The 24,627-nt window shown below is 34.9% G+C and overlaps 4 protein-coding genes across 5 annotated transcripts; 1 reads left to right on the top strand and 3 right to left on the bottom strand.

Annotated features, from left to right (window-relative positions):
- Positions 1-474: 474 nt before the first annotated feature.
- On the top strand, positions 475-5,332 carry LOC148237690 (small integral membrane protein 14). Of its 2 annotated transcripts, none has more exons than XM_088204973.1 (4): positions 475-637; positions 4,227-4,307; positions 4,369-4,542; positions 4,724-5,332. In XM_088204973.1, exons 2-4 carry the CDS (start codon positions 4,251-4,253, stop codon positions 4,754-4,756), a joined length of 264 nt encoding a protein of 87 aa, XP_088061099.1. In that variant the 5' UTR covers positions 475-637; positions 4,227-4,250; the 3' UTR covers positions 4,757-5,332. The 2 variants fall into 2 exon arrangements, with proteins under 2 accessions (XP_088061099.1, XP_088061100.1); XM_088204974.1 differs by having other exon boundaries at positions 475-660.
- Positions 5,333-5,400: 68 nt separating this feature from the next.
- Positions 5,401-9,070, bottom strand: LOC148237689 (zinc finger CCHC domain-containing protein 8 homolog). The gene is made up of 7 exons (XM_088204972.1): positions 8,780-9,070; positions 7,305-7,477; positions 7,039-7,234; positions 6,852-6,974; positions 6,606-6,780; positions 6,083-6,372; positions 5,401-6,016 (listed from the first exon to the last, which is right to left on the bottom strand). Exons 1-7 carry the CDS (start codon positions 9,035-9,037, stop codon positions 5,567-5,569), a joined length of 1,665 nt encoding a protein of 554 aa, XP_088061098.1. The 5' UTR covers positions 9,038-9,070; the 3' UTR covers positions 5,401-5,566.
- Positions 9,071-13,970: 4,900 nt separating this feature from the next.
- lbk (leucine-rich repeats and immunoglobulin-like domains protein lambik) lies at positions 13,971-20,342 on the bottom strand. Its single transcript, XM_088205203.1, has 3 exons — positions 17,247-20,342; positions 15,412-15,555; positions 13,971-15,338 (listed from the first exon to the last, which is right to left on the bottom strand). Exon 1 carries the CDS (start codon positions 20,260-20,262, stop codon positions 17,557-17,559), a length of 2,706 nt encoding a protein of 901 aa, XP_088061329.1. The 5' UTR covers positions 20,263-20,342; the 3' UTR covers positions 13,971-15,338; positions 15,412-15,555; positions 17,247-17,556.
- On the bottom strand, positions 13,971-23,427 carry Pef (penta-EF-hand domain containing protein peflin). The gene is made up of 4 exons (XM_088205205.1): positions 23,378-23,427; positions 17,247-17,421; positions 15,412-15,555; positions 13,971-15,338 (listed from the first exon to the last, which is right to left on the bottom strand). Exons 1-4 carry the CDS (start codon positions 23,387-23,389, stop codon positions 15,112-15,114), a joined length of 558 nt encoding a protein of 185 aa, XP_088061331.1. The 5' UTR covers positions 23,390-23,427; the 3' UTR covers positions 13,971-15,111.
- Between the last annotated feature and the right edge of the window lie 1,200 nt (positions 23,428-24,627).

Below are 24,627 nucleotides of genomic sequence, written 5' to 3'. Positions count from 1 at the left end.
TCAAACAAATTGGAAAGCTAGGAGGACCTCAGTTTAGTGCTTAAAAACTATAAAAAATAAATGATATCACGGGTTTCCAACAGATGGGTCGCTTAAACGTATATGTTGCAGCTTATCTTTATGTTTCAATAAATAAACCTTTTTATTGAAAATAATTTTTAATATGACGACTGTACGGTTCGCATCATGAGTCTGCATCTAGGGAATCGAGGTATAGGTTACCTATAGGCTAATTAATTTTAAGCTTTATACTAAAAAAAATATATATATATTTAATTATATATAATACTTAGCTAATTAATGAAATAGTTAATACTAGATACTTTAGTTAAATATTATAGTAATAGCATATATAAATAAAAAAGTATTAATAAATAAATAAGAAAACGTTATTTAAAAATATGCTTTTGCCCGCCACCGTGCGTGGCGCTAGTGTTGTTCGTATTCGATTGGTCCGCGTCGCCCAATGGTGTCAGTCTAGGCGTAGTGACGTTTCTACAGCCCAGAGCCGGAGCAGTACGTCCGCGGACCGCGAGGGGAGTCCCACAGCTTGCGCCTTCGCCCCCCGACTCAAGCGCCCCAGGCCTCACCCTCGCGGAATCCGACGGCCGTCTCTCTGCGCTATTCGCCCATATCGGTGAGGACGTTTGTTTATTTACCGTATGTATCGCCATATTCATCTCATTCGCGTTGTTATTCCAACTCTTATCTTGTGAAATTATACAGGGACACGTCAGCGCGTCTATGTACATGTCAAAATAAAGCTATAGCCATTTCTGTCATTTTTTATGTGCAACTGTTAATAACGTCACACACTATCATCGCCTTGATTAAAAGCGAACACGAACAATTTGTTACACCATTTTGATACTGGTATCGTTACGGACATTGCGATATACAAATTGTCAAGCGGACTGGGTGAGGAGACGGATTCCTCGACGTATGACGTATCCCATGCACCACATATTGCTGGCCTTATACTCAGTGACGTCCCTAGGCAGAGTTCAAAATAATATTTTTTAAATTAGACTGTGTTGACAAAGATCTTCACGAGCCATATTCTGTGCAAAAACCCCATATTATAGTCAAATAATAATGTAAAAGATATACAGTAGACCCCCCAATAACACGGTAAATTGGGTGCGTGTAGTTGGGGGACTAGAAAATACTTGTACAATTTTTTGCAGTATGTATGTATGAATCAGGTGCGCGTGGTGAGATATAATCACTTTGGCTAGCTCAGACATAAAATAAAGGGCCTCCAAATAGCACATCACCAATTTACCGTGTTATTGGGGGGGGTCTACTGTATATATTTTACAATATAATTTGAGTAAGTATCGATGATATTGATAAGTACATATATATATACACGAATATATTACTTACAATAATATTTTTAAAATATAGTTTTAATTACACTAAAATTAAAGTTATTATCACTATTGAATATGTATGAATTAATAAAATAAAATAAATGAAGAGGCTATCAGATAGACAGACACATTTTCTGTTTTATTGTATAGATTCTGCTTTTCTTTGTTTCATATGAACAAATGTTGAAAATAATTCTTATGAATAGATAGTACTACCAGACCATTCAACCGATCTTGACCAGCAGAATTTCTTAAGAGTGTTTTTATACATCTTAGAGCGCTACAACGTTCAGCATCAACTGTGGATGCATAATTTCAATAATTTTGTCACTTACCAATTCATTGTCTGTATACATAGGGATAGGGCTTTGATGTTGAATATATCACTAAAAGTTTAATTTTCGTACATAACATTTAATTTGGATATCAACTTGTCTTTACAGCATTGGATAATTTATTTTAATATTTTTCTAACAAATTTATCCGTGAAAAACAATTAAAGTCGATTGGCTCCTGAAAACCTTCAAGAATTTTAGGTCTGACTCATTGCCTAAGAAAAATGGTCATTGTCTCAGCATGACATACATGCCTTTGAACTTCTTAGGATTAAAGTCACACAACGGTTGAATTAGAGGGGTTGTACTATGTGGTAAAAATACAATTTCAATGTTTGAATGTTGTAAACTTTGCAGTTTTCTTCTTGAAATAATCTAAATAATTTTTTTAAATCTTCGTGGAAATATACCTAAAACATGAACATCTTATTTAACATATATTTATAGAGATATTCACGTAATAACATGACATGTACATTCAGTGTACATCACAGTAAAGGAAAGGTTAAATTGTAAAAACTTTAATTACCACAAGTTGGATATGTATTTGCGAATTGAATATTATAACTTAGAATTTAATAACTTCCTATGTACAAAATTTATAAAAAGGCAGAAAAAAATTAAGATGTTTGTGATCTAGAATATCATGCTGTATATCAATTATCTCTTGTGCCATTCGTATTTTATTTCTAGTTGACTTTTGAGACGGTTATGTTAGCAGCTTGGACTTATACCATCTGTTTTTGAGCACCTTCTGTGGTGCCATTAAAATTCTTTTGTATTTTAACCATATATATTATAATTTACAATCATGTATCCTTTCAAAAAATTTAGCATAGACGGCAACATTATTATTTTTAATTTGTATCACCAGACAATACATAGTATATACCTAAGCATAATCATCAGTACATAAAAGACTTTATAATTCATAACCACAAATTTTAGTGCTAACATTTTGTTTTTATGCTGTCGTTTACAGGAAGCTAACATGGTTGCATTTTACTAAATGGAATTTTTGTTCATAATTTTATTGTGGTTGTGTTATGACATTTAATTATAATTTATGTACAATAGTGTGCGATATGTTATCAGAATGATGCAAAAATAACCTATACATCGATTTTTTCACCTCGCATAATTATGTTTATTTCAAAACTTAGAATTTTTTTTAATTGCATTTTTTTTAAATATGTCAAATGTTTTTATTAAACAATTTTTGAAATCTATAAAATTAACATTACTGTAATAATCCATGCGTCATAATTAAAATAGTGTTAATGTCATCTTTTAAGGAGCACATATACTATAAATATAGTTAATAAAAAAAATTATGAGTGGGACAAAAAAAGCAGCGAAACCTGATACATCTGTGCATCCTGTGTAACTCTCCACAGAAGTACCTGCTTTAACCTATTGCACTCCAAAGATTTTTTCAGTGAATTTGTCAATAATTATGTTTGAAGTAATACAAGGGAAAATCTTAACATCTACCGATTCTACAGTAAATGCTTATTACAAATAAAAAAAATAATTCCAATGTAAATTGAAGGCGATAATTTTTTTTACCACAACACTATTAAAAATTTTATGTGCGCGAAAAATCGCCAGCTTTTATAGAATAGCGCTTGCGCGCAATCGGTCTGTAGATTAAGTGTTAATCTAGGACCTATTGTACCATAACAAAAATATTTATCTTATACATACAAAAAACTATTTTAATTATATTGCTAAATCAGAATAGTAATTTGTGTTGAAAATATGTTTTTTGATATCGAATATCGCAATAGGTATCTCTTATGTTATTAAATATACAGGAAATAAATACATAAAACTACTTAAAACAAACTAATTCCGACTAATAATATTTGATTTTATCGCCAGAACTGTAATTGGAGATGAAAATGTGTTTATTATGATATATAATATCACAATAATTGGTATTTCTTATCTTTATATCAGTGTATATAATCGAAACCCAAATGAAACTTGAGGTTCCATTCAGTGAGATAGCATAAGCTATTAAATCGATAGTAGAATTCTTTAAAAATGAATGTGGTAATAAAATTTGTATTAAATTTTAAAAATGATTTTTTAATTTAGTTTTTTAGTTATAAAATTATTTGTTTTTCATTGCAATTTAATAATATATAAATAATAATGGGTTTAAGAACGAATTACATAATGTGATTATTTCACAATTAGATTGCATTTAATAACTTTACAGTTTGATGTATAGATAAAACTCATATGCTAGCATTTGCTTTAGTTGTAATCAGAATATTAATTTTTTACTTATCTCTGCAGTTCGTCAGAATAATACGATTGTGAAAAATATATACGTATTAATTAATAGAAATTATTCGTAAAGAAAGTTACACATATTTTTAAAGATAATAAAGCAATAAGCAGATGTTTATATCCATAAATAAACAACGAGCAGGTGTTTTAAAGCATATTAAACATGTTACGATATGCAAAATATATATTGACTCATCTTTGTTTACTTTTTCAGTTGTCGTTCAGAAAAAAAGAAAACATGGATCCTTGCGAGTGTCTCAGTCAGGAGGTCGCTATGCGACGTCTCCTTAATATGGTAAATTTTTATCATACATTTTAAATACGTATATATACATTAAATATTTCGTATTTTACAGTTGCGGGAATCGCAAACTGAATGCACGGACACCCAGTGTTTTGACGAGTTACCGGGCCCAGACACCAGTAACTATGTGATGACTGCTCTGTTCTTTATACTTGCCATTATTGTTTACATGATGCGCCCGAGGTCTACTTCGTCGGAGCCCCAGAAGGTTCCCAGAGATAACCAGGTATGACATTTCAATATTTAAATCTGTCACACACTTTAGTTATTTATCTCTCCTTATTCTATTGCCCTCTAATCTACATACTCCTTTAATATCATCTGTCCAACTCACTAGTGGTCCGCTTCCTCGAAACATGTAATATTGCCACCCTATGCACAAGTGTTTATATTTTATATTTTTCTAGGGACCATTACCACCACCGGACGCCATCAACTAAAGTTGGTTTTGTTTGTTGTTATGACCGACCTAGTTTTTAACACGATTCACTAGGTGTAATAATATAAATATACATAACATGGTCAGAATATTATTATTGATTTGCAATAAGCATTTTACCACTTAACATTTCCAAAATATATAATAATTAATGAAAAATATAAAAAAATATGTATAATAATAGATTTTAATTTATATTACATTCTTAATTTATCTCATTTTCAAAAAAATAATTTATCTCATGATATAAATATTGTGATGTAGGATAGATAGTTGACAATTTTAATGGAAAATGCAGTCTGGTCTATTATTCTTTGCAATTATTTCCCGTTTGTTATGTCTTGTTTATCACATAAACAAACTTAGTTAAATTTAAATATTCCAAAAATGATAAAAGATATTGTGCAATTAGAAAATTAACAGGTTTTATTGATTGTGTTTTTAATTTAATGAGTTTATTTTTCCAAATTGAGGCATATTTTAATTGTTAATTGAAGGATGGGAGCAAGTTAGATTTATGGGTATGATTTATTGCAATTATATAATTTCGTTTAAAATAAATTGTATTATGTAATCATTTATGTCTTTTAATTTCTATATAATTAAGGTAATATTCATATAATGGAAAATGTTAAAAACTTTATAAAAATATGTGGGTATCGTTTCGGTACCAACTAAAATTTTATTATAACCGTGTATATTTGGTTTCGAACACACAATTATGTAAAACATGGCATCAAATTTGCACTATCGTGATTTTTTTGTTTGAAATGACAAACACTTCTTAGTTTATAAAAAAAAATACAAAATATCATTCGTCCTGCTGTTGAATGATAGCTATTGACTTTCTGATCTTTTTAATCACACCGCTTATCTGTCCGTATTTTCCAATCGAATCTGGCAAATTTTCAAAAGTCATTATGTCACATATGTCTTTCGAAAAACTGTTGCCCTTCGGCAAACTATTGTAACCTGACAAGCAAAACATCGGCGATCCTAAAACACTGTCTTTGACTTTTCCTTGAGTCGGCGTCGAAGTAATACTGAAGATACTATTGCTTGATTCTGATTTTTTAATTTCACAGGACGATAAATCTAGATCGACGCTGATGACCGATTCGGACATTTGTGAGTTATCATTAGTGATGCTGTCGTCTAAAGTGTCTTCTTTTTCTTGCAAAGCTGCCATCAATGACAACCTTTGAGATTCTAAATCAGTCAGAGATAATAAATCGCACTGACTCGTAAACTCATCATCTCGCTGAAACGTTAACAATAAATTTAATAATAATATATATGCGTTGTTTACATATAAAAAAAAACTTACAGGTGTTTTTATCAAATCCTTGATTGATTTTCCTTCATTATCTATCGGTTTTGCTTCATCGGGTAAAGGTATTAACGATGATTCTATTGGCGGCAGTGGTAACGGCGGTAGTTCTAATGGTGGCGGAGGAGGCGGAGAATCAGCAGGTGGAGGTAAAGGTGGAGAAACACCAGGAATTAGGGGTAAATATGTCAATTCAACAGGCGGCGGAGGCAATGGTGGAAATCCTAATATTTGCGGCAACGGAGGTATTGTGTTACTGTAGTTTCCATTGATTCCATTTCCACATTCTGAAACACGTGAATTATTTTAGTGAATTTCATGTGTACCTGTAAGCCTTGATTTATGCATTCCTTTGTCGTGCATACCATAAAAACATCACATTTCAATACAGACTCACCACTTTTTGCAGAAGCATCAACTGAGTTTTCATCCACTCAATTGCTACAACTGTAGTTCAATTTCTAGTAATAAAAATTGGCATTCCGTCCACAATAACCGATAAAAAAAACAGTGATCATACCTTCATTCTCAATATCCATATCTGCTTGTCCAGCTACATCGTCATTTTGATGTAATCGTTCAATCTTTAATTTTTTCCGATGATACATGCTCGCGGCTCTCGGAGCTAATCTCTCCAGCATTAATATTTTACTATCTTCTTCATTAAACGGAGGATAACCGAGAAGATTGTACTCCTACGATTAACAGTTATTATTAGCAACTAATACGTATTATACATAAAACAATTATACAAAACATGTCTTACGTCTATATATTTTGAGCTATGTGGCACATTGAAACCGGGAAAGTCTAAAATCTTCTTAATGTCGTATTCATCTCGAGAAACGGAATGCGTCGATGGGTCTTCATTGGCTTCAACAGCATTTCCCTGTAAATTTAATCAACACCATTATCAAACATTTATTTTCATTATATTTAAAATTTAACTTTACCGATGAGTCAAATAACGCAATTCCAGAGTGAGAAATTTTAGCATTCAGTAACCATCCTGGAGGGTAACCTAATCTTCTCATCTTGTATATGTGCATTGGTAATTGATATTTTTTTAAACCGAGGGCGAGACGCAACTCTTTCGAAATGTGTCCGGCCAATACTCCATTTTCTGTCATTTCGTCTTCGTAATAACGTCTATAATTTTTTTTAAACATTAAAATAAAGTATATTACTTCTATATTAAAATATATAAAACATTTATTACGAAGCCTTATTAGCCTTCATCTCGTTCCTCCGCTGATTTATTTTTTGGTAATTTCTCGGATACGGACAATCTTTGATTATGTGATTTTCGTCACAGTTGAAACATTCTGGCCCACGTCTTTTAGGCGTATTTTCGTCATTTATTTCTGACTTTTCGTTTAATGTGTCAAATTTCTGTAAAAATTACAGTTATAGTATATACGAAACGATTTATTTAATTTATTTATTAATTAATTAAAATAATATTGATAAAATATTACCTAACCCTTTACAGGACACCTTAAACAAAGTGGTACATGTACATATATACCACCAGCATTAAGGTCTATATTTCCTATGTTTTTTTCTTAATAATGAACCTAATGTTACAAGAGCACTCGTAATAACGTACATTGAAAAAACAGGTTTTTTGGGTTAAAATTAAACAATAAAATTCAAAATCTTAAGGTAATTCCAATTTATTTGGAATTTTCACGTAAATAATCCACTTTTTAATCTACAAGATCGTATCATTACATAATATATTTACCCGAGACATTTAATAATATTCAAGCACAATTAAATTAATTGTTGACATTCTTGCAAAACGGACTGTAAGGAAGGATAGTCGTCTATTGTGTTTGGTTCATAGAATTACATTGTTTTGTAGAATAATTATCAAATAGTAAAAATATAACGATTTAGGTCTAGATTTTGAATATTATTTTGATGAATATATGTACACATGGTGAAAAATGAAAATATATTTCTCTAGTTTTGACATGAAATAATTAGGTCATGATGAGCCAACAAAGAAACTACATTGAGTTAGTTTAGCTTTCTCAACTTTTGTAAACAGATGAATTGTTTAGTGAAATAAACAATACCATTTTGCTTTCAAATTATAATGAAAAATGGATTCACAAATTTATGATTGGAGATTGCTGATTTAAGGTTCCAGTAAAACAGCATATTCAATAAAATGTAGCAAAAGTGAATCACTACAGATAAGATTTTCATTATCTCGCTCAAATATTGTGATAAATAATTCAAATCGAGCTAGGTCATGCGTATATGTTATGTACTAATTCAGCTCATTGAGAATATCAGACATTTATATGTATATATATATATAATTATATATATATATAAAAAAAATATTTTGATTTTCATGGAATTTAAATAGATTTAAAAAAATTAAGGCAATTATGATTAATTAATCTTAAAACACATTTTGAGAACCGATTCTTATGAAATATGTTTTGATTGGAGCGGAGGAAGAATATACACCCACATTCATAACCATCTAGGAAAATATAGATATTATTTTAATAATAACATGTTCGTACGCGATGAGTGTCGATAAAACAATTGAATACCTAGTTGAAAATTTGTCAATTTATATTTTTAATAAGCAAACAACGTTTAAAATAACAGTCAAATATCCGAAATTTTTGAGAAAATACTTTTTTATAGAGATATGTGTTAAATGAGAACCTGATTATAATTGGGAACGACGATCGAGTCAAAGGTAGCCGGTCTAGTGTCTTCAACGAACAGATCTATGTCTTCAAAAGACGGAGATTTTCTGGATTGTATCGTTTCCCAAACCGTTAACGATTCACACCCATCCGCCGAGTGAACGTCGATTTTTAGATCTTCTATACTTTCCAATGCCCTTGCGACTTTGAAACGCCATCGCTGCGACGCGTCGGCGTCACGAAAAGTGACCACAAACGACGGTTCGCTGTCCATCTGTCTATTCAACTTTTGACACTTTGCAGTGTTGCCATATCCACGCGGCGGGCGTTCGAAAATCTCATCGCAAACGCAAAAACAGACTGAAAAAACAGTTTTTTGGGTGGAAATAAACTGTAATGGAATATTGGAAAAATTTAGAGCTATGTTTTTTTTTATAAAAAACAGATTTTAGTTGGTTGAATGTAAACTATTTTGCATACTACAACATGTTGTGTTAGGCTTTAGGTTAATTTGGGTGGTCACATTGTTGCCAGCCACAACGATCTCGGATATAAAGAATAGTTTTGTAAATTGATACAATGTTTTTATATAACATGTTGATAATTGCACTGTTGTTATATATAGTTTACAATATTTTCATCTGTATTTATGTATTGTATTATATACAATATAAAATCATTATTAATAGTTTGACGACGATACTGACGGGTGGTAATAAGACACAGATTGTGCTGCTGCAGTAGTATTTTATTGAGGAGTATTAATAGTTACACGTTTAATATAAATGAGTGAGTGGAAAGTGCGCGGGGCCCGACCGTGCGAGCCCGCCAAATTTTCAAGAAAAAGTGCGTCTGTCACCACAGTGCTGCCAAGTTTTAGCCACAATAAACCTATATATCAGTGAAGTGCGGTGACTTTTGAAACAGAGCATGCAGTCAGGGGAGAGGGGGAAACAAAAACTATATTTTAAAAATTATTTTCTGTATTTGATGAACTTTCTGTATTATTTTTTGAAAATTAATTTTATTCGAAACTTTTATATTGTCTAATATGTAAAATATTTTTAAGTATATAGTAGAACATCGATTTACGAGTTTTTCAAGATACGCGAGCAAAAAAAGTAGTGTTTAACTTAATAACAAACTTTTCATTAATTTCATAATTTAATCGACTTTGATTTTCCCAATTGAAACGGATTAGTGGTAAATACGTGTAATTTGAGTTACGAGCTCCGCCATGGAACGCATTAAAATCAAAAGTCGAAGCATTACTCTATTTTATTAAATGCCATGCATTTTCTGGCCAAATTCAAAGCTGGGGGGGGGGGGAGGAGTAAAAAACCCGAAAATGCCGTCCCTGCAATCGAGTGAGAAATTTTGGTAGTTCTGTATCCGACTACTATTTGAAATTCAATCGTGGCCAAGAATTATATGTTTTAAAGAATATTTTCCAACAATCCAACATCCACTTGTATAGATGGTCTCGTCTCTTTTAACGTTCCAGAATTCATTATTTTTTGTCAGCTCATTAGTTTCACAATACTTGGATATTCGATGTAACAACCCTCCCCCCTTATCAATCACTATCAATTGATAATATATATTTTTTGACGTTGCAGAAATATTAGATTTGTAATTAATTGAAGCTGCTTTTATTTACAAATTTTTCTTTTTATTTTTTAAAATATTTATTTAGTTGAGTGATTGTATGGGGGCCGATTTACCAAAAATTGTTTTTCGTTTAATATCCGCTGATTATTATTTTTTGTTGAAAACAATTAACAAAAATAACCATTACAATAAAAAAATACATAGATAATTAAAAAAATAATTAACTCAGATTATAGCAAAATTTTATTTTTGCTAATTATTACATATATCTCAATGCAGTATGATTTCCAATATACATAATATTTACGTAGATACGGCACAAACATAGAGAGAAATCTTAGAAATTTTGAAAATAAGTGAATCTTGCTGCCCACCCTCTCCCATTAGTCTTTATTTCAGGAAATTATGGCCGGCCAAGAGTTGATTTCAAATGATTTTTACTCAGATTTTTTTAATGTATTACAACTGAAAATGTTTTTCAGTTGTAATACATTAAAAAAATACCCTAAGTCGCATATAAAACATTCTAAATATAGTTTTGAGGGAATAACATAAGTTAATTCATACATACATAAAAATAATACTTTATACATATGTACAATTTGATAAGTTATTATGTGATTAATTTGTAAGATAATCATCTTGGAATATTTTCATGCAATAAACTAAACTTGAGTATCAATATTAAAATAATATTTTAACCCTTCCTGGGCGAAAAGGGGGCCAAAAAATACCCCAAGAAGTTGTTTTTCACTGTAACTTTTTAATTACTACCATTAATAGACCCACATTTTATGTAATCCTGTAATTAAGGATTATACATAGGTAAAATTTGTTTTGAGTCAATTTCGAAATCGTATAACGGTTTAAAAAATAAATTTGCGGTAAAATATCTATTATTTGTGAGTGACCGTCAGTTTTGCAATTCCAAGAAGGGCAGGTATAGAGGATAACATTTGGGTTCACTCGCACTCGAAAGTTATGAATGTGTCGATGGTCGGCTTCCACAATGAGTTAGAACGAGAAAGCTATATGCTGTTGGTATACCATCACCTTCTCAGAAGAATCATTGTCTGGAGAAAGCCACGTGCTTGCAAATCAGTGTCTCCCAAACTTTTGCCGTGTTTCATTGTTTGCAAAGCTGATTTATTATTTTTATTTTTGTAATTCCATCATCTTATACCTTTTATTTCATGTAGGAAGTATACACTTTGTTATTTTCTGTATATTATATTATACGTATTTGGTGATTTTTTTGCGGTATAAATTGTGATAAAATACTGGGATATGTCGTCCAGACAAGATACAGAAAGACTTTTAGACGAATGTGAAGATGATGTCAATGTCGATGAATCTTTTGACAGTGATATCGACTTTGAAGAGTTGGATTCAGATGCCACCGACGTAAATGATGTAATCGATAACGAAGCTGACGATTCTTCATCAAAAGATGAAGAAACCGAAGATGATGAATTCACACCAGAAGACAGCACGTTCATGTCAAGATCTGGTCTAGAATGGCATTCAACTCCATGATACATTCCAGAACGCGAATCCAGAATATCGTAACATCTTCTTCAGGACTTGGAACAGAGGCTAGCAATGTGACTACAATCAAGGAAACATTTGCTCTCTTCATGACTGCAGCGATGATTCAAGAAATAAGTAGTAGTGGAGACTTATCGGGTCTCTAGAAATGACAATCAAGACCACACCAACCAACCGGAAATAGAATCATTCATCAGCGTATTGATAGCATCTGGAAGATGCAATGGCCGTAGACTACCACTAAAGGAAATATGGACATTTAACCAGCTTTTTAAGGAATTCTTTTTTTCTACGGTCATTTCAAGGGACAGATTCGTATATTATACAGTAAAATTCACTTTGATGACAGAAACACCAGACAATTACGATTTCAACAATCGCAAGATAAATTTGAATCACTACGCTCGATATTTAATAAATTTAAAGCAGCCTGTTTGAATAATTACTCTCCAAGATCGCATATCACGGTTGACGAAAGACTGGCTACGTATCGAGGGAGATGCCCATTTCGCGCTTTTATCAAAAGTAAGCCCGGCAGATATGGAATAAAAATATGGGTTGCTGCTGATGTAGAGACGTCATATATTTTAAATATACAACCATACATGGGAAAGCAGCAAGTACGAGAGAGAAACCAAGGTGAAAGGGTAGTGACTGATCTAATTAGTCCTTATATTGGAACTGGACGTGGTGTCATTACTGACAACTTCTTTGCGTCAGTGCCCCTTGCTCAAAGACTTTTGGAAGACAGCATTAACAGGAACAATTATAAAAAATAAGCGTGAAATACCGCAAGAATTTTTGCGTTCACGCCAGCAAGAAGAATTATCTAGTCGTTTTGGCTTTACCGATGACATCACATTGGTTTCATATGTTCCGAAAAAAAAAACAATCGGTCACACTGTTGTCAACAGATTTAGCCATGGAATTTGCCGGAGAACATAAATTTGCGAAAAATAGTGGGATATCGTTTCATAAACATATTCAATATGGTTTCACACTTTATGATCAAGCAACTAACGTTGAAACTGTTACTCCACTGACAATACTCCCTGAAAATCGCGTTGAAGAGGTTAGGAGAAATAGGTGCAGCTTTTAGGACAGAAAGACTCGATTTTTTTGCACCACTTGCAAAAAAAGCGATATGTACGGTTCACAAGCACCAGTTGAAAATATTGTCATGTCCAAATTGTTTACAAGATACACGCGTAGAATAAATGAAATATTTATATTATTATCCTAAATATAAATATATTATTTTTGTTATTTTATATTATAAACACATTATTTAAAAAAAAAATGTGAATTATTTTTATTTCTTTTGCAATTATTATTTTTAACAATAATAAGTTATATATAAATAATATAATGTTTTACTATTTTTTTAATTGATTTAATTTGTTGAAAATTTAATCGATTCATAAATAATTAAATAATAATAATTTTATTAGTCAGTGTTTGAGAAACGCTGCAACAAGCATCGACAAGTAAACGCATGTAGACGCCCCTCAATCGCCGATCGTTCTTTGGCCAGAAATGTCGCCGAAAAATATGACTATAATTTGCAAAAAATGCTAATAAAAAGAGGTTTTATTCGTTTTATGAAAGTAAATATGTATGGAAACACATGTTAGATGATTAGGTTAACAATTTTCTGTTGAAAAAGTATCATAATTTCGAGAATAGTCTGGGGGACAAAATGAACCCCGGTTCGGAACGCTCGCGATTTTTCTACCTTCCGTACGGGATGGGTTAAAGGATTCTCATTGTCTTCCAATATCCATGTCATTCTCTTATCCAAAACTTTATTATTACCTATCTTCTCTCGACTCTTCTTACAATGATCATACAATCCGTATAATCTAATCCAATATTTAATATCCGTTCTATCTAAGATGATTAAATCGCGAGTCACGATTCCACACCTGATCTGTGATTCATATTTATTTATAAGGTATTTGTAATACAATATTGATTAGGAGCGTGCTTCATACATAAGATGTTCGATCTGACACTGCAGGTAAAAGATTATAAATAAAAAGCATAAGTGTACTTTCAGAATAATGTATTGTCAGTTAAAATGAGTCATACAAATTTACCTATCGATGAAGGTGCACGGCGGTGGTACCTCTTTTTGTTATAAATAAAAGTTTTCGTAACACAACCTTAAATTAACAATACTGATAACGAAGTCTTCAAATTAAAAAGTAGCGTGGAAAATTATTATATTCATGATTATGATCGCAAATTTAACAAAGTATACCGAAAAGCAGTCAACGTAATTAAAAGCATATCTGTAAGTCACTATTCGTTTAAAACATCTAACACACGAGCGGAATATTTGTCTTTTTTACTTACGCGACATTCTCTAAATATATTTTTTAACAATCTCGGTTACGATAAAAATACTAAATATTTCATCTAAAACTTGTATATGAATATAAATATTCTACGGTTTATATATAGATATTTTATGAATATATAAAGCTCAAATTTTTGCAAAATAATCGGTCAAAGAATCGATCAGTTCGCATAGAAATAATATAAAATCAAAATTTGATTTAATCGCTCGACATGCATATAAAATTAATGAGAGGTTTATGCATATATATAAAAATTCATACATATACAATATATAACTATTAAATAGACTTTCTTATTGATAAAAAAAACAACGAAAGTAAAATATGTGCTGCCTTGCAAATATACAAAAAAAATTATATGCAGTTTTATCTTTGTTTCACATTTCAAGAAGCACTCTGAAATAGGCATACGGTATAATAAATATCTTCAGTATTAGAGGTATCACTATGAATAAGGCATATGAAGGCTGCGGAGTTTAGCCACACGCATAATTAAAAATGTGTCCGTATAAAAAATATTAATTTTAATAACATCGTAAAAATGAAATTGAACCTCGCGTTAATCAGGCACAGTTATTTCTTTATCATATTTATAGAAAAGAGAAGGCATCTGCAAAACGAGGGTAACGAAAGCTATTTTTATATATCTTAAAATAATCAATGATCACAGTAACTTTTATATTAATGCTTGTAAATGGACATTCATATACACGTAATATATTAAAATATATATTATATAAATTCGACAGACGCTCACTTTCACAGACGACAATAAAATGCAAACCAAAATTTGATAGCTCTGGACTCGAGAAAAGATCGAGCCATCTCACATAGTGCAACTCAGGGCGACGCTTAAAAACTCTTCGAATCCAATGCTTATCACTCCTTGCTGTTGGGTGTCGCGCGAACGGAACGCCTCGGTGAAACGCTGTATCTGGACACACAGCACGATGAACTGGTCGACTGACACGTTGCGGTGTTCGGCCGGATCCGATTTGGTCGTCAGCATGTTGATAAAATCCGGAGAAAAACGAAATCCCATCTGGGTGAGGGCTGCGAATGAAACGTAAATCAATCCATCCGTTCGTGAGGAATATTTTAATTTAAAATGAGATAAAAAATATACCTTGCGATAGTTCAGCGTCGTCGATATGACCGGATTGATCTCGGTCGTAAGTGTGAAAGACGCCCAACCATTGATTTATATAGCTGTATAGCTTTTCGAATTCCTCGACGTTGATCGTTCCGGATTTGTCGCCGTCAAAAATACCTGCAATACAGCGAATAAAATTAGCATAATGCGAGATTAGACAAAAATATTATTATTGGATATAATCTGATAAAAGTTTGTAAAACAAAATATAATAACACCAGTTATCGATCTAAAATATTGAGATAAGATTTTTTTTTTCATGATTGATTTTAATGTTTTGTTATTGTCAAAGTAAACAAATAAGTTACTAAGCTGTCAATTTAATTAAAAGATAATTAATAGATTCACAATACGAAAATCATGAAGATTTAATAAATAATTCACATTTTCTTTTCAGATCTGGGAGATATACAATGGAAAGTTATCGATGACGATGATCTCATTATGATTTTAACGATCTTGTAGTTATTTTCATACGTGAAATCTGCCTTTTTAATCGATGATTCGTCAATACAGAATTAAGGGTTACTCGGAGTTCATCATATAGAACTTAATTTTTGAAAAAATTCCTTATATAAGCTACCATCAGTTCAATAATAGAGTTTTGTGTGTATTTCTCTGTCAAGCGTTAATTGCTTAATGACTGTATTTTTTCGTAAACAACTTTCCAAAATCTGAATTTTTCTGAATTAAAATAGCTATATAGGAAGTGGAAACGTATAACTAAATAACATAAAAAGAACTGTTGGGAAATGACATTTTCAGACATGAGTATTTTCAGTTAGTGAGTATAATCGGCTATGGGAAGTTTCGTCCAGGTCATAAATCAGGCAACACCAAAATGTGTGAGTTAACTAGTGTCACGATAAAACGTTAACAGACATAATGTTAACGCGACATAACTCTCACTGACAAAATGTTAACATTTATATGTAAACAAATAAGTATTCTATAATATTATAAAATAGTATATTTACACGAATTGTTTAAATTTTGTGAAAATTGTGAAAATTTTTGAAATAAATTTACAAATTTTTATTTAATAAATGTTATAATAATTATAAAAGTCAAAATTCTAAATTTTTAGATTTCAAATAAATTTTATTCATTGAAAACAAAATAATAAATAAAAATACAAATATAGAAAATCGTAATATATAAATTCAACATACGTAAGCATCAGGCGCGTACGGTGAGATCCCTTTCGCTCGCTCGAGTGTTACGAGAGTGAGTGAGATAAGGAACGGAACATTCCACACGCCCTTATCTCTCACTCACTCGGGTCATTTAAAATGCAAGCGAGCGAAAGGGAAAGTATCTCACCATATGTGCCTGGTAAGCATATGAAACATAAACATCAAACACAAAAATTAAAAATAAATAAAGCGAATGTCATATAAATATATTTTTTAAATCAATATAAATTTATTATTTTATATACAATATAGAAAAATAAATGAATTCTAAAGAATTATTAATTTGATAAATAGTTGGTTTCTATTATAAGTATTTATTAATTAAAATACTTTGATTTAATTTTAAAAAGATATTATTTCGTTAAATTTTTATATATTTAGAAAAATAAATAACATTTTATGTGCTTATATTGAATTTATAACTACCTTGTAAATATACTATTATACAATATCATGGAATACATATTCATTTAGTATATAACATTGTTAACATTTTGTGGGAGTGTTATGTCACATTAACGTTTAGATGTTAACATTATGAGTGTAAGTGGGGAAATTGGATCACATAATTTTAGGGATTATACTCTATTAATATGAGAAATTGCGAATTACCTATCATCAGTCGGCAAGCCGTGTCGGAGAAATTCTTCCCCTGAGCGTTGACTAGCGCGGCCTGCAGCTCTTTCGCGTTGATGTGCCCCGAGTGATCCGTGTCCACGTTGGCGAACCACTGTCGCACTTCGGGAGCGACTCCCCCGCCGGTTCCTACCGGATCGTAGGCGCCTGGCTAAAATCGTCAAAAGACCGCTATCGCTAGGAACTAGTCGTCATTCGAAAGACGCGTCAGCGCTCTCTCGCAATACTCTGTACAATATATACAAATTCGACTCTTAAAGCTACATCAGTCTCAGAGGGGCTTTCCCTATGAATACGGAAAAGTTCTTCGGGGGTCCGCGTCCCCGTGCGATCTGACCGCCGCCCCGCACTCGCAACCCTCGGCGCAGCTCCTCTCGAGAAGAGCCCGGCTCTCGTCGCGCATCGCGTACACTGTCACGACGTCGTCGCCGATCGCGACGACAGCGTCCTCCACTGGCGCGAGCTCCAAGCTGCCGCGTTTAGCAGAGTCGCCGGTGCCGCTGTCTTTGCAGGACGACCTCTCGGAGACGCGGTCCGAGAAGATTCGCGGGCTGTCCCGGCCCGGGTCGACCGGGGGAGCGAGCGGAAGCCCGGGAGGCGAATCGGTTGCGTATTCCGCAACGGCTCTTTTCATGCGCTTTCTCGTCTGATAGATGATGACGACCCAGACTACGGATGTTCCGACTGCGCAGCACACTACGGCGATGACCACGATGCCCGTGGTGTCCTCTTCGAGAGAGGGTTGAGCGGGCGGCGACACTCGCAGCTCGGTCGCATCTCGCACGGTTCCGAGCTCGTTTTCTATCTCGCACTCGTATAGGCCCTCGTCCGCCGGCATGGCGTTGACGACGATCAAGAGTTGGTTCTCGGCCGTGAAGAAGTGGCGCTCCGTGGCGACGATCGGCGCGCCGTCTTTCAGCCAGCGCAGCGAAGGCTTCGGTGAGCCCGAGACCATGCACTCGACGACGACGGATTCGCCGGCGGCCACTTCCTTGTTCTCCATGGCGGCGACGAACGAAGGCGCTTCGAGGACGGTCAGGGTGGCGTTGGATGCGACCGATCCGGCCGCGTTCTTGGCCGTGCAGCTGTACACGCCGACGTCGGACGGCTTCGAGTTGACGATGAAGAAGGCGTCGTCGCCCTCGATCATGTGCATGCGGCGCTCTCTCGCCGCAGGGAAGTCGTCGCCTTCGTCCTTCTGCCAGGCGATCTGAGGCTTGGGATCGCCGGCCGCCGAGCACTCGAGCTTGGCGGTCTCTCCGGCGCGCACAGTCACGTCCGCGGGCCTCTTGACGAAGCGCGGATAGACGACGACGGAGACTCTGGCGACGCGAGAGTACGCCGCTCCGTATTCGTTGGAAGCCACGCATTTGTACTTGCCGGCGTCTCGATCGGACGCGTCGGAGATGACAAGTTTGGATGTGGCCTTGGTGGTTCCGTTGTCGAAGGAGGCGCTGTTTTCTAAGGGTCGATCGTCAACGTCCGACTCGTTCCTGCGCCACACGAAGGTGACGTCGGAGGAGGCGCTGGAGGCGGCCGAGCACTCCAACACGAAAGACGCGCCCCGTATCGCCTGCTTGGACTCGGGATGTTCGACGATGCGGGGTTTGGGCGAATCGGCGGCGCAGGCGAAGTCGTCTTTGTCGAGCGCCGCGACGCGCTTGCCGAGCAGCCGTTGGGGAAAGGCGCACGTCGCTGCTAGAGATTGGGGCCTCGTGAGTTGCCGGGCGCGCGCCGGCAACCAGCGGAGGTCGCAGTCGCACAGCAGCCCCGCCGCGTCGAGCCGCAGCTCCTCTAGTTTGGGAAGGGCGTCGAACGCGCGCTTATGAAGCGCCGTTATGTTGTTCTTGTCGAGATCCAGCTCGGTAAGCGATTCGAGGCCGACTAGAGCGCGCTCTCCCACCGACTTGAACCGGTTTCGCGCCAGCGAGAGCGTTCTGAGACCTCTGGGTCCGGAGAAGGGCGCGACGGCATCTTCCACGGCTCGCTGAATCTCGTTGCGCTCCAACCGGAGACGTTCGAGCGACGGCGTGCGCCTGAACGGACAGTCGGCTAAGATGGTGATTCGATTTCCGTCGAGCCGCAGCGTCTTGAGTCCCTCGAGATGCTCGAGCGAGCGTCCTGTGAGGGCGGTCAGCGCGTTGCCGGAGAGGTCGAGCGTCTCGAGGCGGCCGCAGCTCTCCCAGCAGTCGGCGTCGAGCTTCTCGATCCGGTTTCGCGACAGTGAGAGCGTCTTCAGAGAGCCGAGGCCGAACGTCCAGCGCTTGGAGACGACCGAGATGGCGTTGCGGTCGAGCTCGAGCGTCGAAGTCGACTCGAGTCCGAAGAACGCGCCGTCGCGCAGCACGTCTATCTTGTTGCGGCGCAGCTTGAGTCTCGACAGGCGCGTCAGGTTGCGGAAGACTAAGTCGTCGATCTCCCGCAAGAGGTTTCCGGACAGATCGAGAGTCTCGAGGGCGCGCTGCTCTCGGAAGAGCAGCCTGGGCAGGTGCGTCAGCAGGTTAGCGTCGAGGCGAAGGTCGACCAGGGCGGGCATCGCGTCGAAGGCGCCCGGCCTCAGTTCGGCGATCTTGTTCCCCTTGAGCCTCAGCGAGCGCAGCGAGGGCATGTCCGGCAGCGACCCGGCGACCAGCGCCTCGATCTCGTTGCCCTCCAGATTGAGTTCCTCGAGTAGCGCGAAACCGACGACGGAAGGCACTTCGGTCAAGTTGGCCCTGGCGGCCGTCAGCTTCCAGAGGGGCAGCTTCGCCAGTTCGACCCACATCTCGTCGGAGAGGCTGCAGCCACTCGCGTCCAGCGCTCGGGTCCAGGAGGGCAGGACCCTCGGGAGCTGGTTCCGAGCGCAGTCGACCATGTCGCCGAGGCACTCGCACGCGTCGGGGCACGGAGCGGCGGCTGCGGCGGCTGCGGCGGCGTCCTCGGTTCGGACGGTCGCGATCAGCGCGATCGACGCGACCGACGCGACGAGCAGAGCGAACGCCGCCCCCGACATGTCGGACGGCGGGGGCGCCGTCGCCGAGATGGCGGCGCGCGAGTTGCCAGTCGGCGCGGCGCGTCTCCTCTCCTACTCTCGCGATCGACGCGCCGACGGCGGCGAACCCCCGCACCGCTCGCGTTCGCGAACCCACCGAATTATGTTCAACTTTGCAATTTTTAAATATTCTAACCGAAAACCGCACAACTCAATTTACTGTTGAAATTTCATGTGCGCTTAGCGTTTAAGCAGCAGGTCTGCAAAGGGTTAACAATCTAATACAGTCATACCCGAATTTTTACATAACCGGTCGCTGTAGCCTCAGTAAATTGAAAATTATAAAAACATATTTTAAAACTATTATTAAAAATATTGTTATTTTTTACCTTTTTTGTTGTAGACTGTTCAACAAATAAATTGTAGTATTATGGTGTTCTATGACTTTTTATATTATATATAATATAATAATTTATCTACTAAAAACCTCCGCATCAGTGTTTTTTCAAAGGAAGGTTGATATTTCGTCAATGTGTGATCCACATTTTGGTTTTAAGTATATACGTATACTGGAGCAACAACAGAATATAGTATATATGTCGATAAATAAATGTATTTCTTTTTTTGGCTAATATAATATATAATAGCTAATTGTCAAAATTATTCAAATAAAAACGAAGCGATTCCAATAGCTACTACATATTAATGGCCCATTTCTAGTGTATCAACATTTCATATATGAGAAATATATCACATCGGGAAGATAAATCGCAAAACGAAAGGGACCATTATAAAGCCAACTGCAGCTAGATTACAGCGAGACCGCGGGTGCTATTAATTGATCGGATATAAAGCTACCCTATGTTCAATTTTTCCATCTCGCCGATTAACGCGTGGCAATTTAGTAAAAAAGTGTAAATTTTTTATTTATTTTAGATTTTAGAAATACTTGTGTCCTGGGTCGTTTTATCAACAAGCTGCAAGCTGCCGTAAACGATAATAATCATGTTGATTGTTCTCCATTTTACAAATAATCTACAGTTCAAAATAACTGAAGCTACAGAGACCAGAATTACACTTTGAGGTAGCTTATCTCCACTCTTATTCTATAGATGGTCGGTAATGATGAATCTGACCCTCATCAGTGGTCACGGTTTGGTGATTAGAGCACATTGAAAAAAATACTCAGAAAAACGACTACAAGAAAATATTGCACATTTTAACGACACAAATTTAAAATCTTAAATCTGTTTAGCTACTACAAATGTAAATATTGCTAGTGATTATAATGTGACTAGGTCGTAAAATATATTTATTTAAAAATTGCATAATGTTTGTACAAATTATAATTAATAATCCATGAAATTAATCGATCTATTTTTATTTCTATTATATTTTAAACAAACGTATTCATAAATTTGAATTAATACAGGCAAAACACACTTTACAGGTATTGGTAAAATATTATGGTCTGTATTTTTTGGGTCAATACTTTTGTTGAATTTGATCAGTAATTATTGGGAAGTCTGCTTTTTAAACTAAATTAAAAGTTATATTTGGATCCAATGTTATTTATATTATTACAAAATCGCTCTGTAAATATCGAATATAAAATATTTTTTATAAAAAAATAACAAAATCATTAACAAGTAGGATAGACCAGCGGTTCAAGTCAGTGACTAATACCTGAAAGACTCGGTTTTACAATTTCTATCGTGTCTGGGAAATCAAATTTAGTAATTATTATATGTAATTTTAATTCCACAGATAATTTTTTTCTAATCTAGCAGATGAATATTGCGAAGAATAATTAAAATAAAATTTAGCTACGTCATGTGGTGCCATCTGCTGACTTAAACTGTAATAATACTTTGTAGTTAGCAAAACATACATTAACATATAGACTGATTTCAGTACGGTGTCTCACTTACTTGCTTAGTAGTAGGGCTAACAATAAATAATAAATTAAAAAAATAATATATCGAATTTAAGTATATTTGTATGTAATAAAAAATAACTTAGTTTTGATATTGTTCGAAAATTATTATAATATATTAATATACTAATTTTATTTGTTGCCAAATATTAATTAAAGCAAATTGTACAATAGTTTACGACCTAATCATATTTTTCAAAGCTGAACAAAACAGGAAATAAGGAGTAATTTAAATATGCAGTTTTATCTTGTGCGCTTTGATCCGATCACTGTGGTCACAAACTGACACAAAAATCATTTTTATTATTTTGCGTTTAAACGTTGAAATTTGATTTTATGAGCGGTTTTTGGTCCGACATAAACATTCGTGGCATTCATCTCGACATGCTTGAATTTTTAGCTAAATATGACTGTACACTGCCGGTCTTTTTTTTGTTTCTGGTCACTCGACACCGTACATGGCTAATTCAATAACTGCACAATGTTGCAATTTATCAATTTCAAAAAAATAAGCATACACATCTTATTAACCACTTAAACGCCAGCGACTCGCCAGTGAGTCACTTGTTGATTATTTTTTTTAAACAAATTATTTTTTTAAAACAAATTTATTAATTATTTACAACTTTTTTTTTAATTAGTAACGATTATTGTATGAATTTTATTTATCAGTTAACCAAGTATTTTATATTTATTTTTAGAAAGAGATACTGACGCGTGATGAGAAATAACAGGTGACTCACTAATTAGTCGATGGCGTTTAAAAGGTTTAAACTGATTTTAAAAATAACAGATGTTTCGTGCTCGAATTTTAATATAACGAGATTAGGAAAGCGTGCATTAAAATCAGTCTAATTTTTAAATCATGCCAATATGTAAACAGATTCTTAATTAACTGTAACTACAATATATTTGCAGACTTGAAAAACTTGCAACTATAATTTGTTGTTTAATGTAAAAAAATAGCCATAGTATAACCGTATACAATGTCAGTATTGGTTCTAATCTAATAAAAATTGGTATAAGTTTGAAATATCGCGAAAATTAATTCGAAACTTACACCAACATGTAAAAACACGTAAAATAATAGCCCTTGTTATATATATTGTACAAGAGTATCGCTGTTTTATTTTATACGCTTCGAAACTATTTTAGGCGTTATTTTTAAAGATTAGAACGTTTTAATGTAGAAAAACTCACATTATACGCCATTTTGCTTCACTGTCGATGACACTTGCCAGATGTCACTTAACCTCAATTAGTGGCCATATACAAAAATATTAATTTTAATCAATGGCCACATATTTTCATTCTAAAAATTAACCAAATGAAAATAAAAAAATATATTAAAATCAGAATTTAAATAAGTAAAATATTTTTGTAAACTAATATCTTTTTATATTCCGTATCTCCTGACATATTTAAAGGCAAGCTTTCAAATGTGTGTGTGTGTGGGGGGGGGGGGGGAGAATTAGGTTTCATGATATTATAAGTGTAACCAAATAATGTTGTTTTTTTATATACTTACATATTTAATAATTTAGTTGACGTATATACTCAATAAATTTAGTACACACTTCTCAATCAATGTTTGAAGTGATTTTCAAATATAAATTTATTAATAACATATACTTTCAAGTATTTTATAACTAATTTTATTTTGCACCCATTCATTACCATTTCCACATCTTTCTCATTATTATTTTTTCTTTTCAATTACATTGGTTAAGTTTTGCTTGTTTTTAGTTCATATTTTTTAAATTAACCATTTATCATACCTAGTTCACAATTCAGTACCTCCATTACTTCTATCGTAGTCTTACCTATATAATAAATGTATGTATTACCTGCAAATAAATATATTTTACACTTTTTTACGACATTCACAATTTTATTTATATTAAACACAACCAATAAGAAGATAATTTAATTTAAGAAATGTTGATGTGAGCTAAAATATGTATAGTATCATTTTAACAACATTAAAAAAATATGTATTAAAATACGTATTAATCATTTCACAATGATTAGAATATTGTAATCAGGGCTTCGAATTGCTATATTTTTTATTTCGGTGTAATTAAAAAATATCGGTTTTTCCGGTTTTCGTTCCGGAAAAAAAGTTTTTTTTTTATTTTCAATACAACTCCAAATGATTAATTCTTAATTTAAAAAAAAATATTTGTATTAAAATAATATTTTCTACCATAAACTGGAACATTTTATTCCTTTTTTTAACTTTCATGCGCCCATGGTATACCACTTTGTCAGAGAATTTTACAAGAGAGTGATGGGTGAGTATAACTCTTTTTTTCGCACGGATTCGCTTGTACATGTGCGAGCGAGATGCACAAAGCGCGTGACAGAGCGAGAGAGCTAGAGCAAGGTGCCTCACGCTTTAACTTGCTCTGACGCATGCATCAGACGGTGTTTCAAACGAGCCACATTAT

The sequence above is a fragment of the Plectrocnemia conspersa genome, unplaced genomic scaffold (assembly GCF_051122295.1).
Source record: "Plectrocnemia conspersa isolate PC_06_02 unplaced genomic scaffold, ASM5112229v1 ptg000002l, whole genome shotgun sequence".
NCBI classification, from domain to species: Eukaryota; Metazoa; Arthropoda; class Insecta; order Trichoptera; family Polycentropodidae; genus Plectrocnemia; species Plectrocnemia conspersa.
This window is presented reverse-complemented; position numbering and strand designations above follow the sequence as displayed.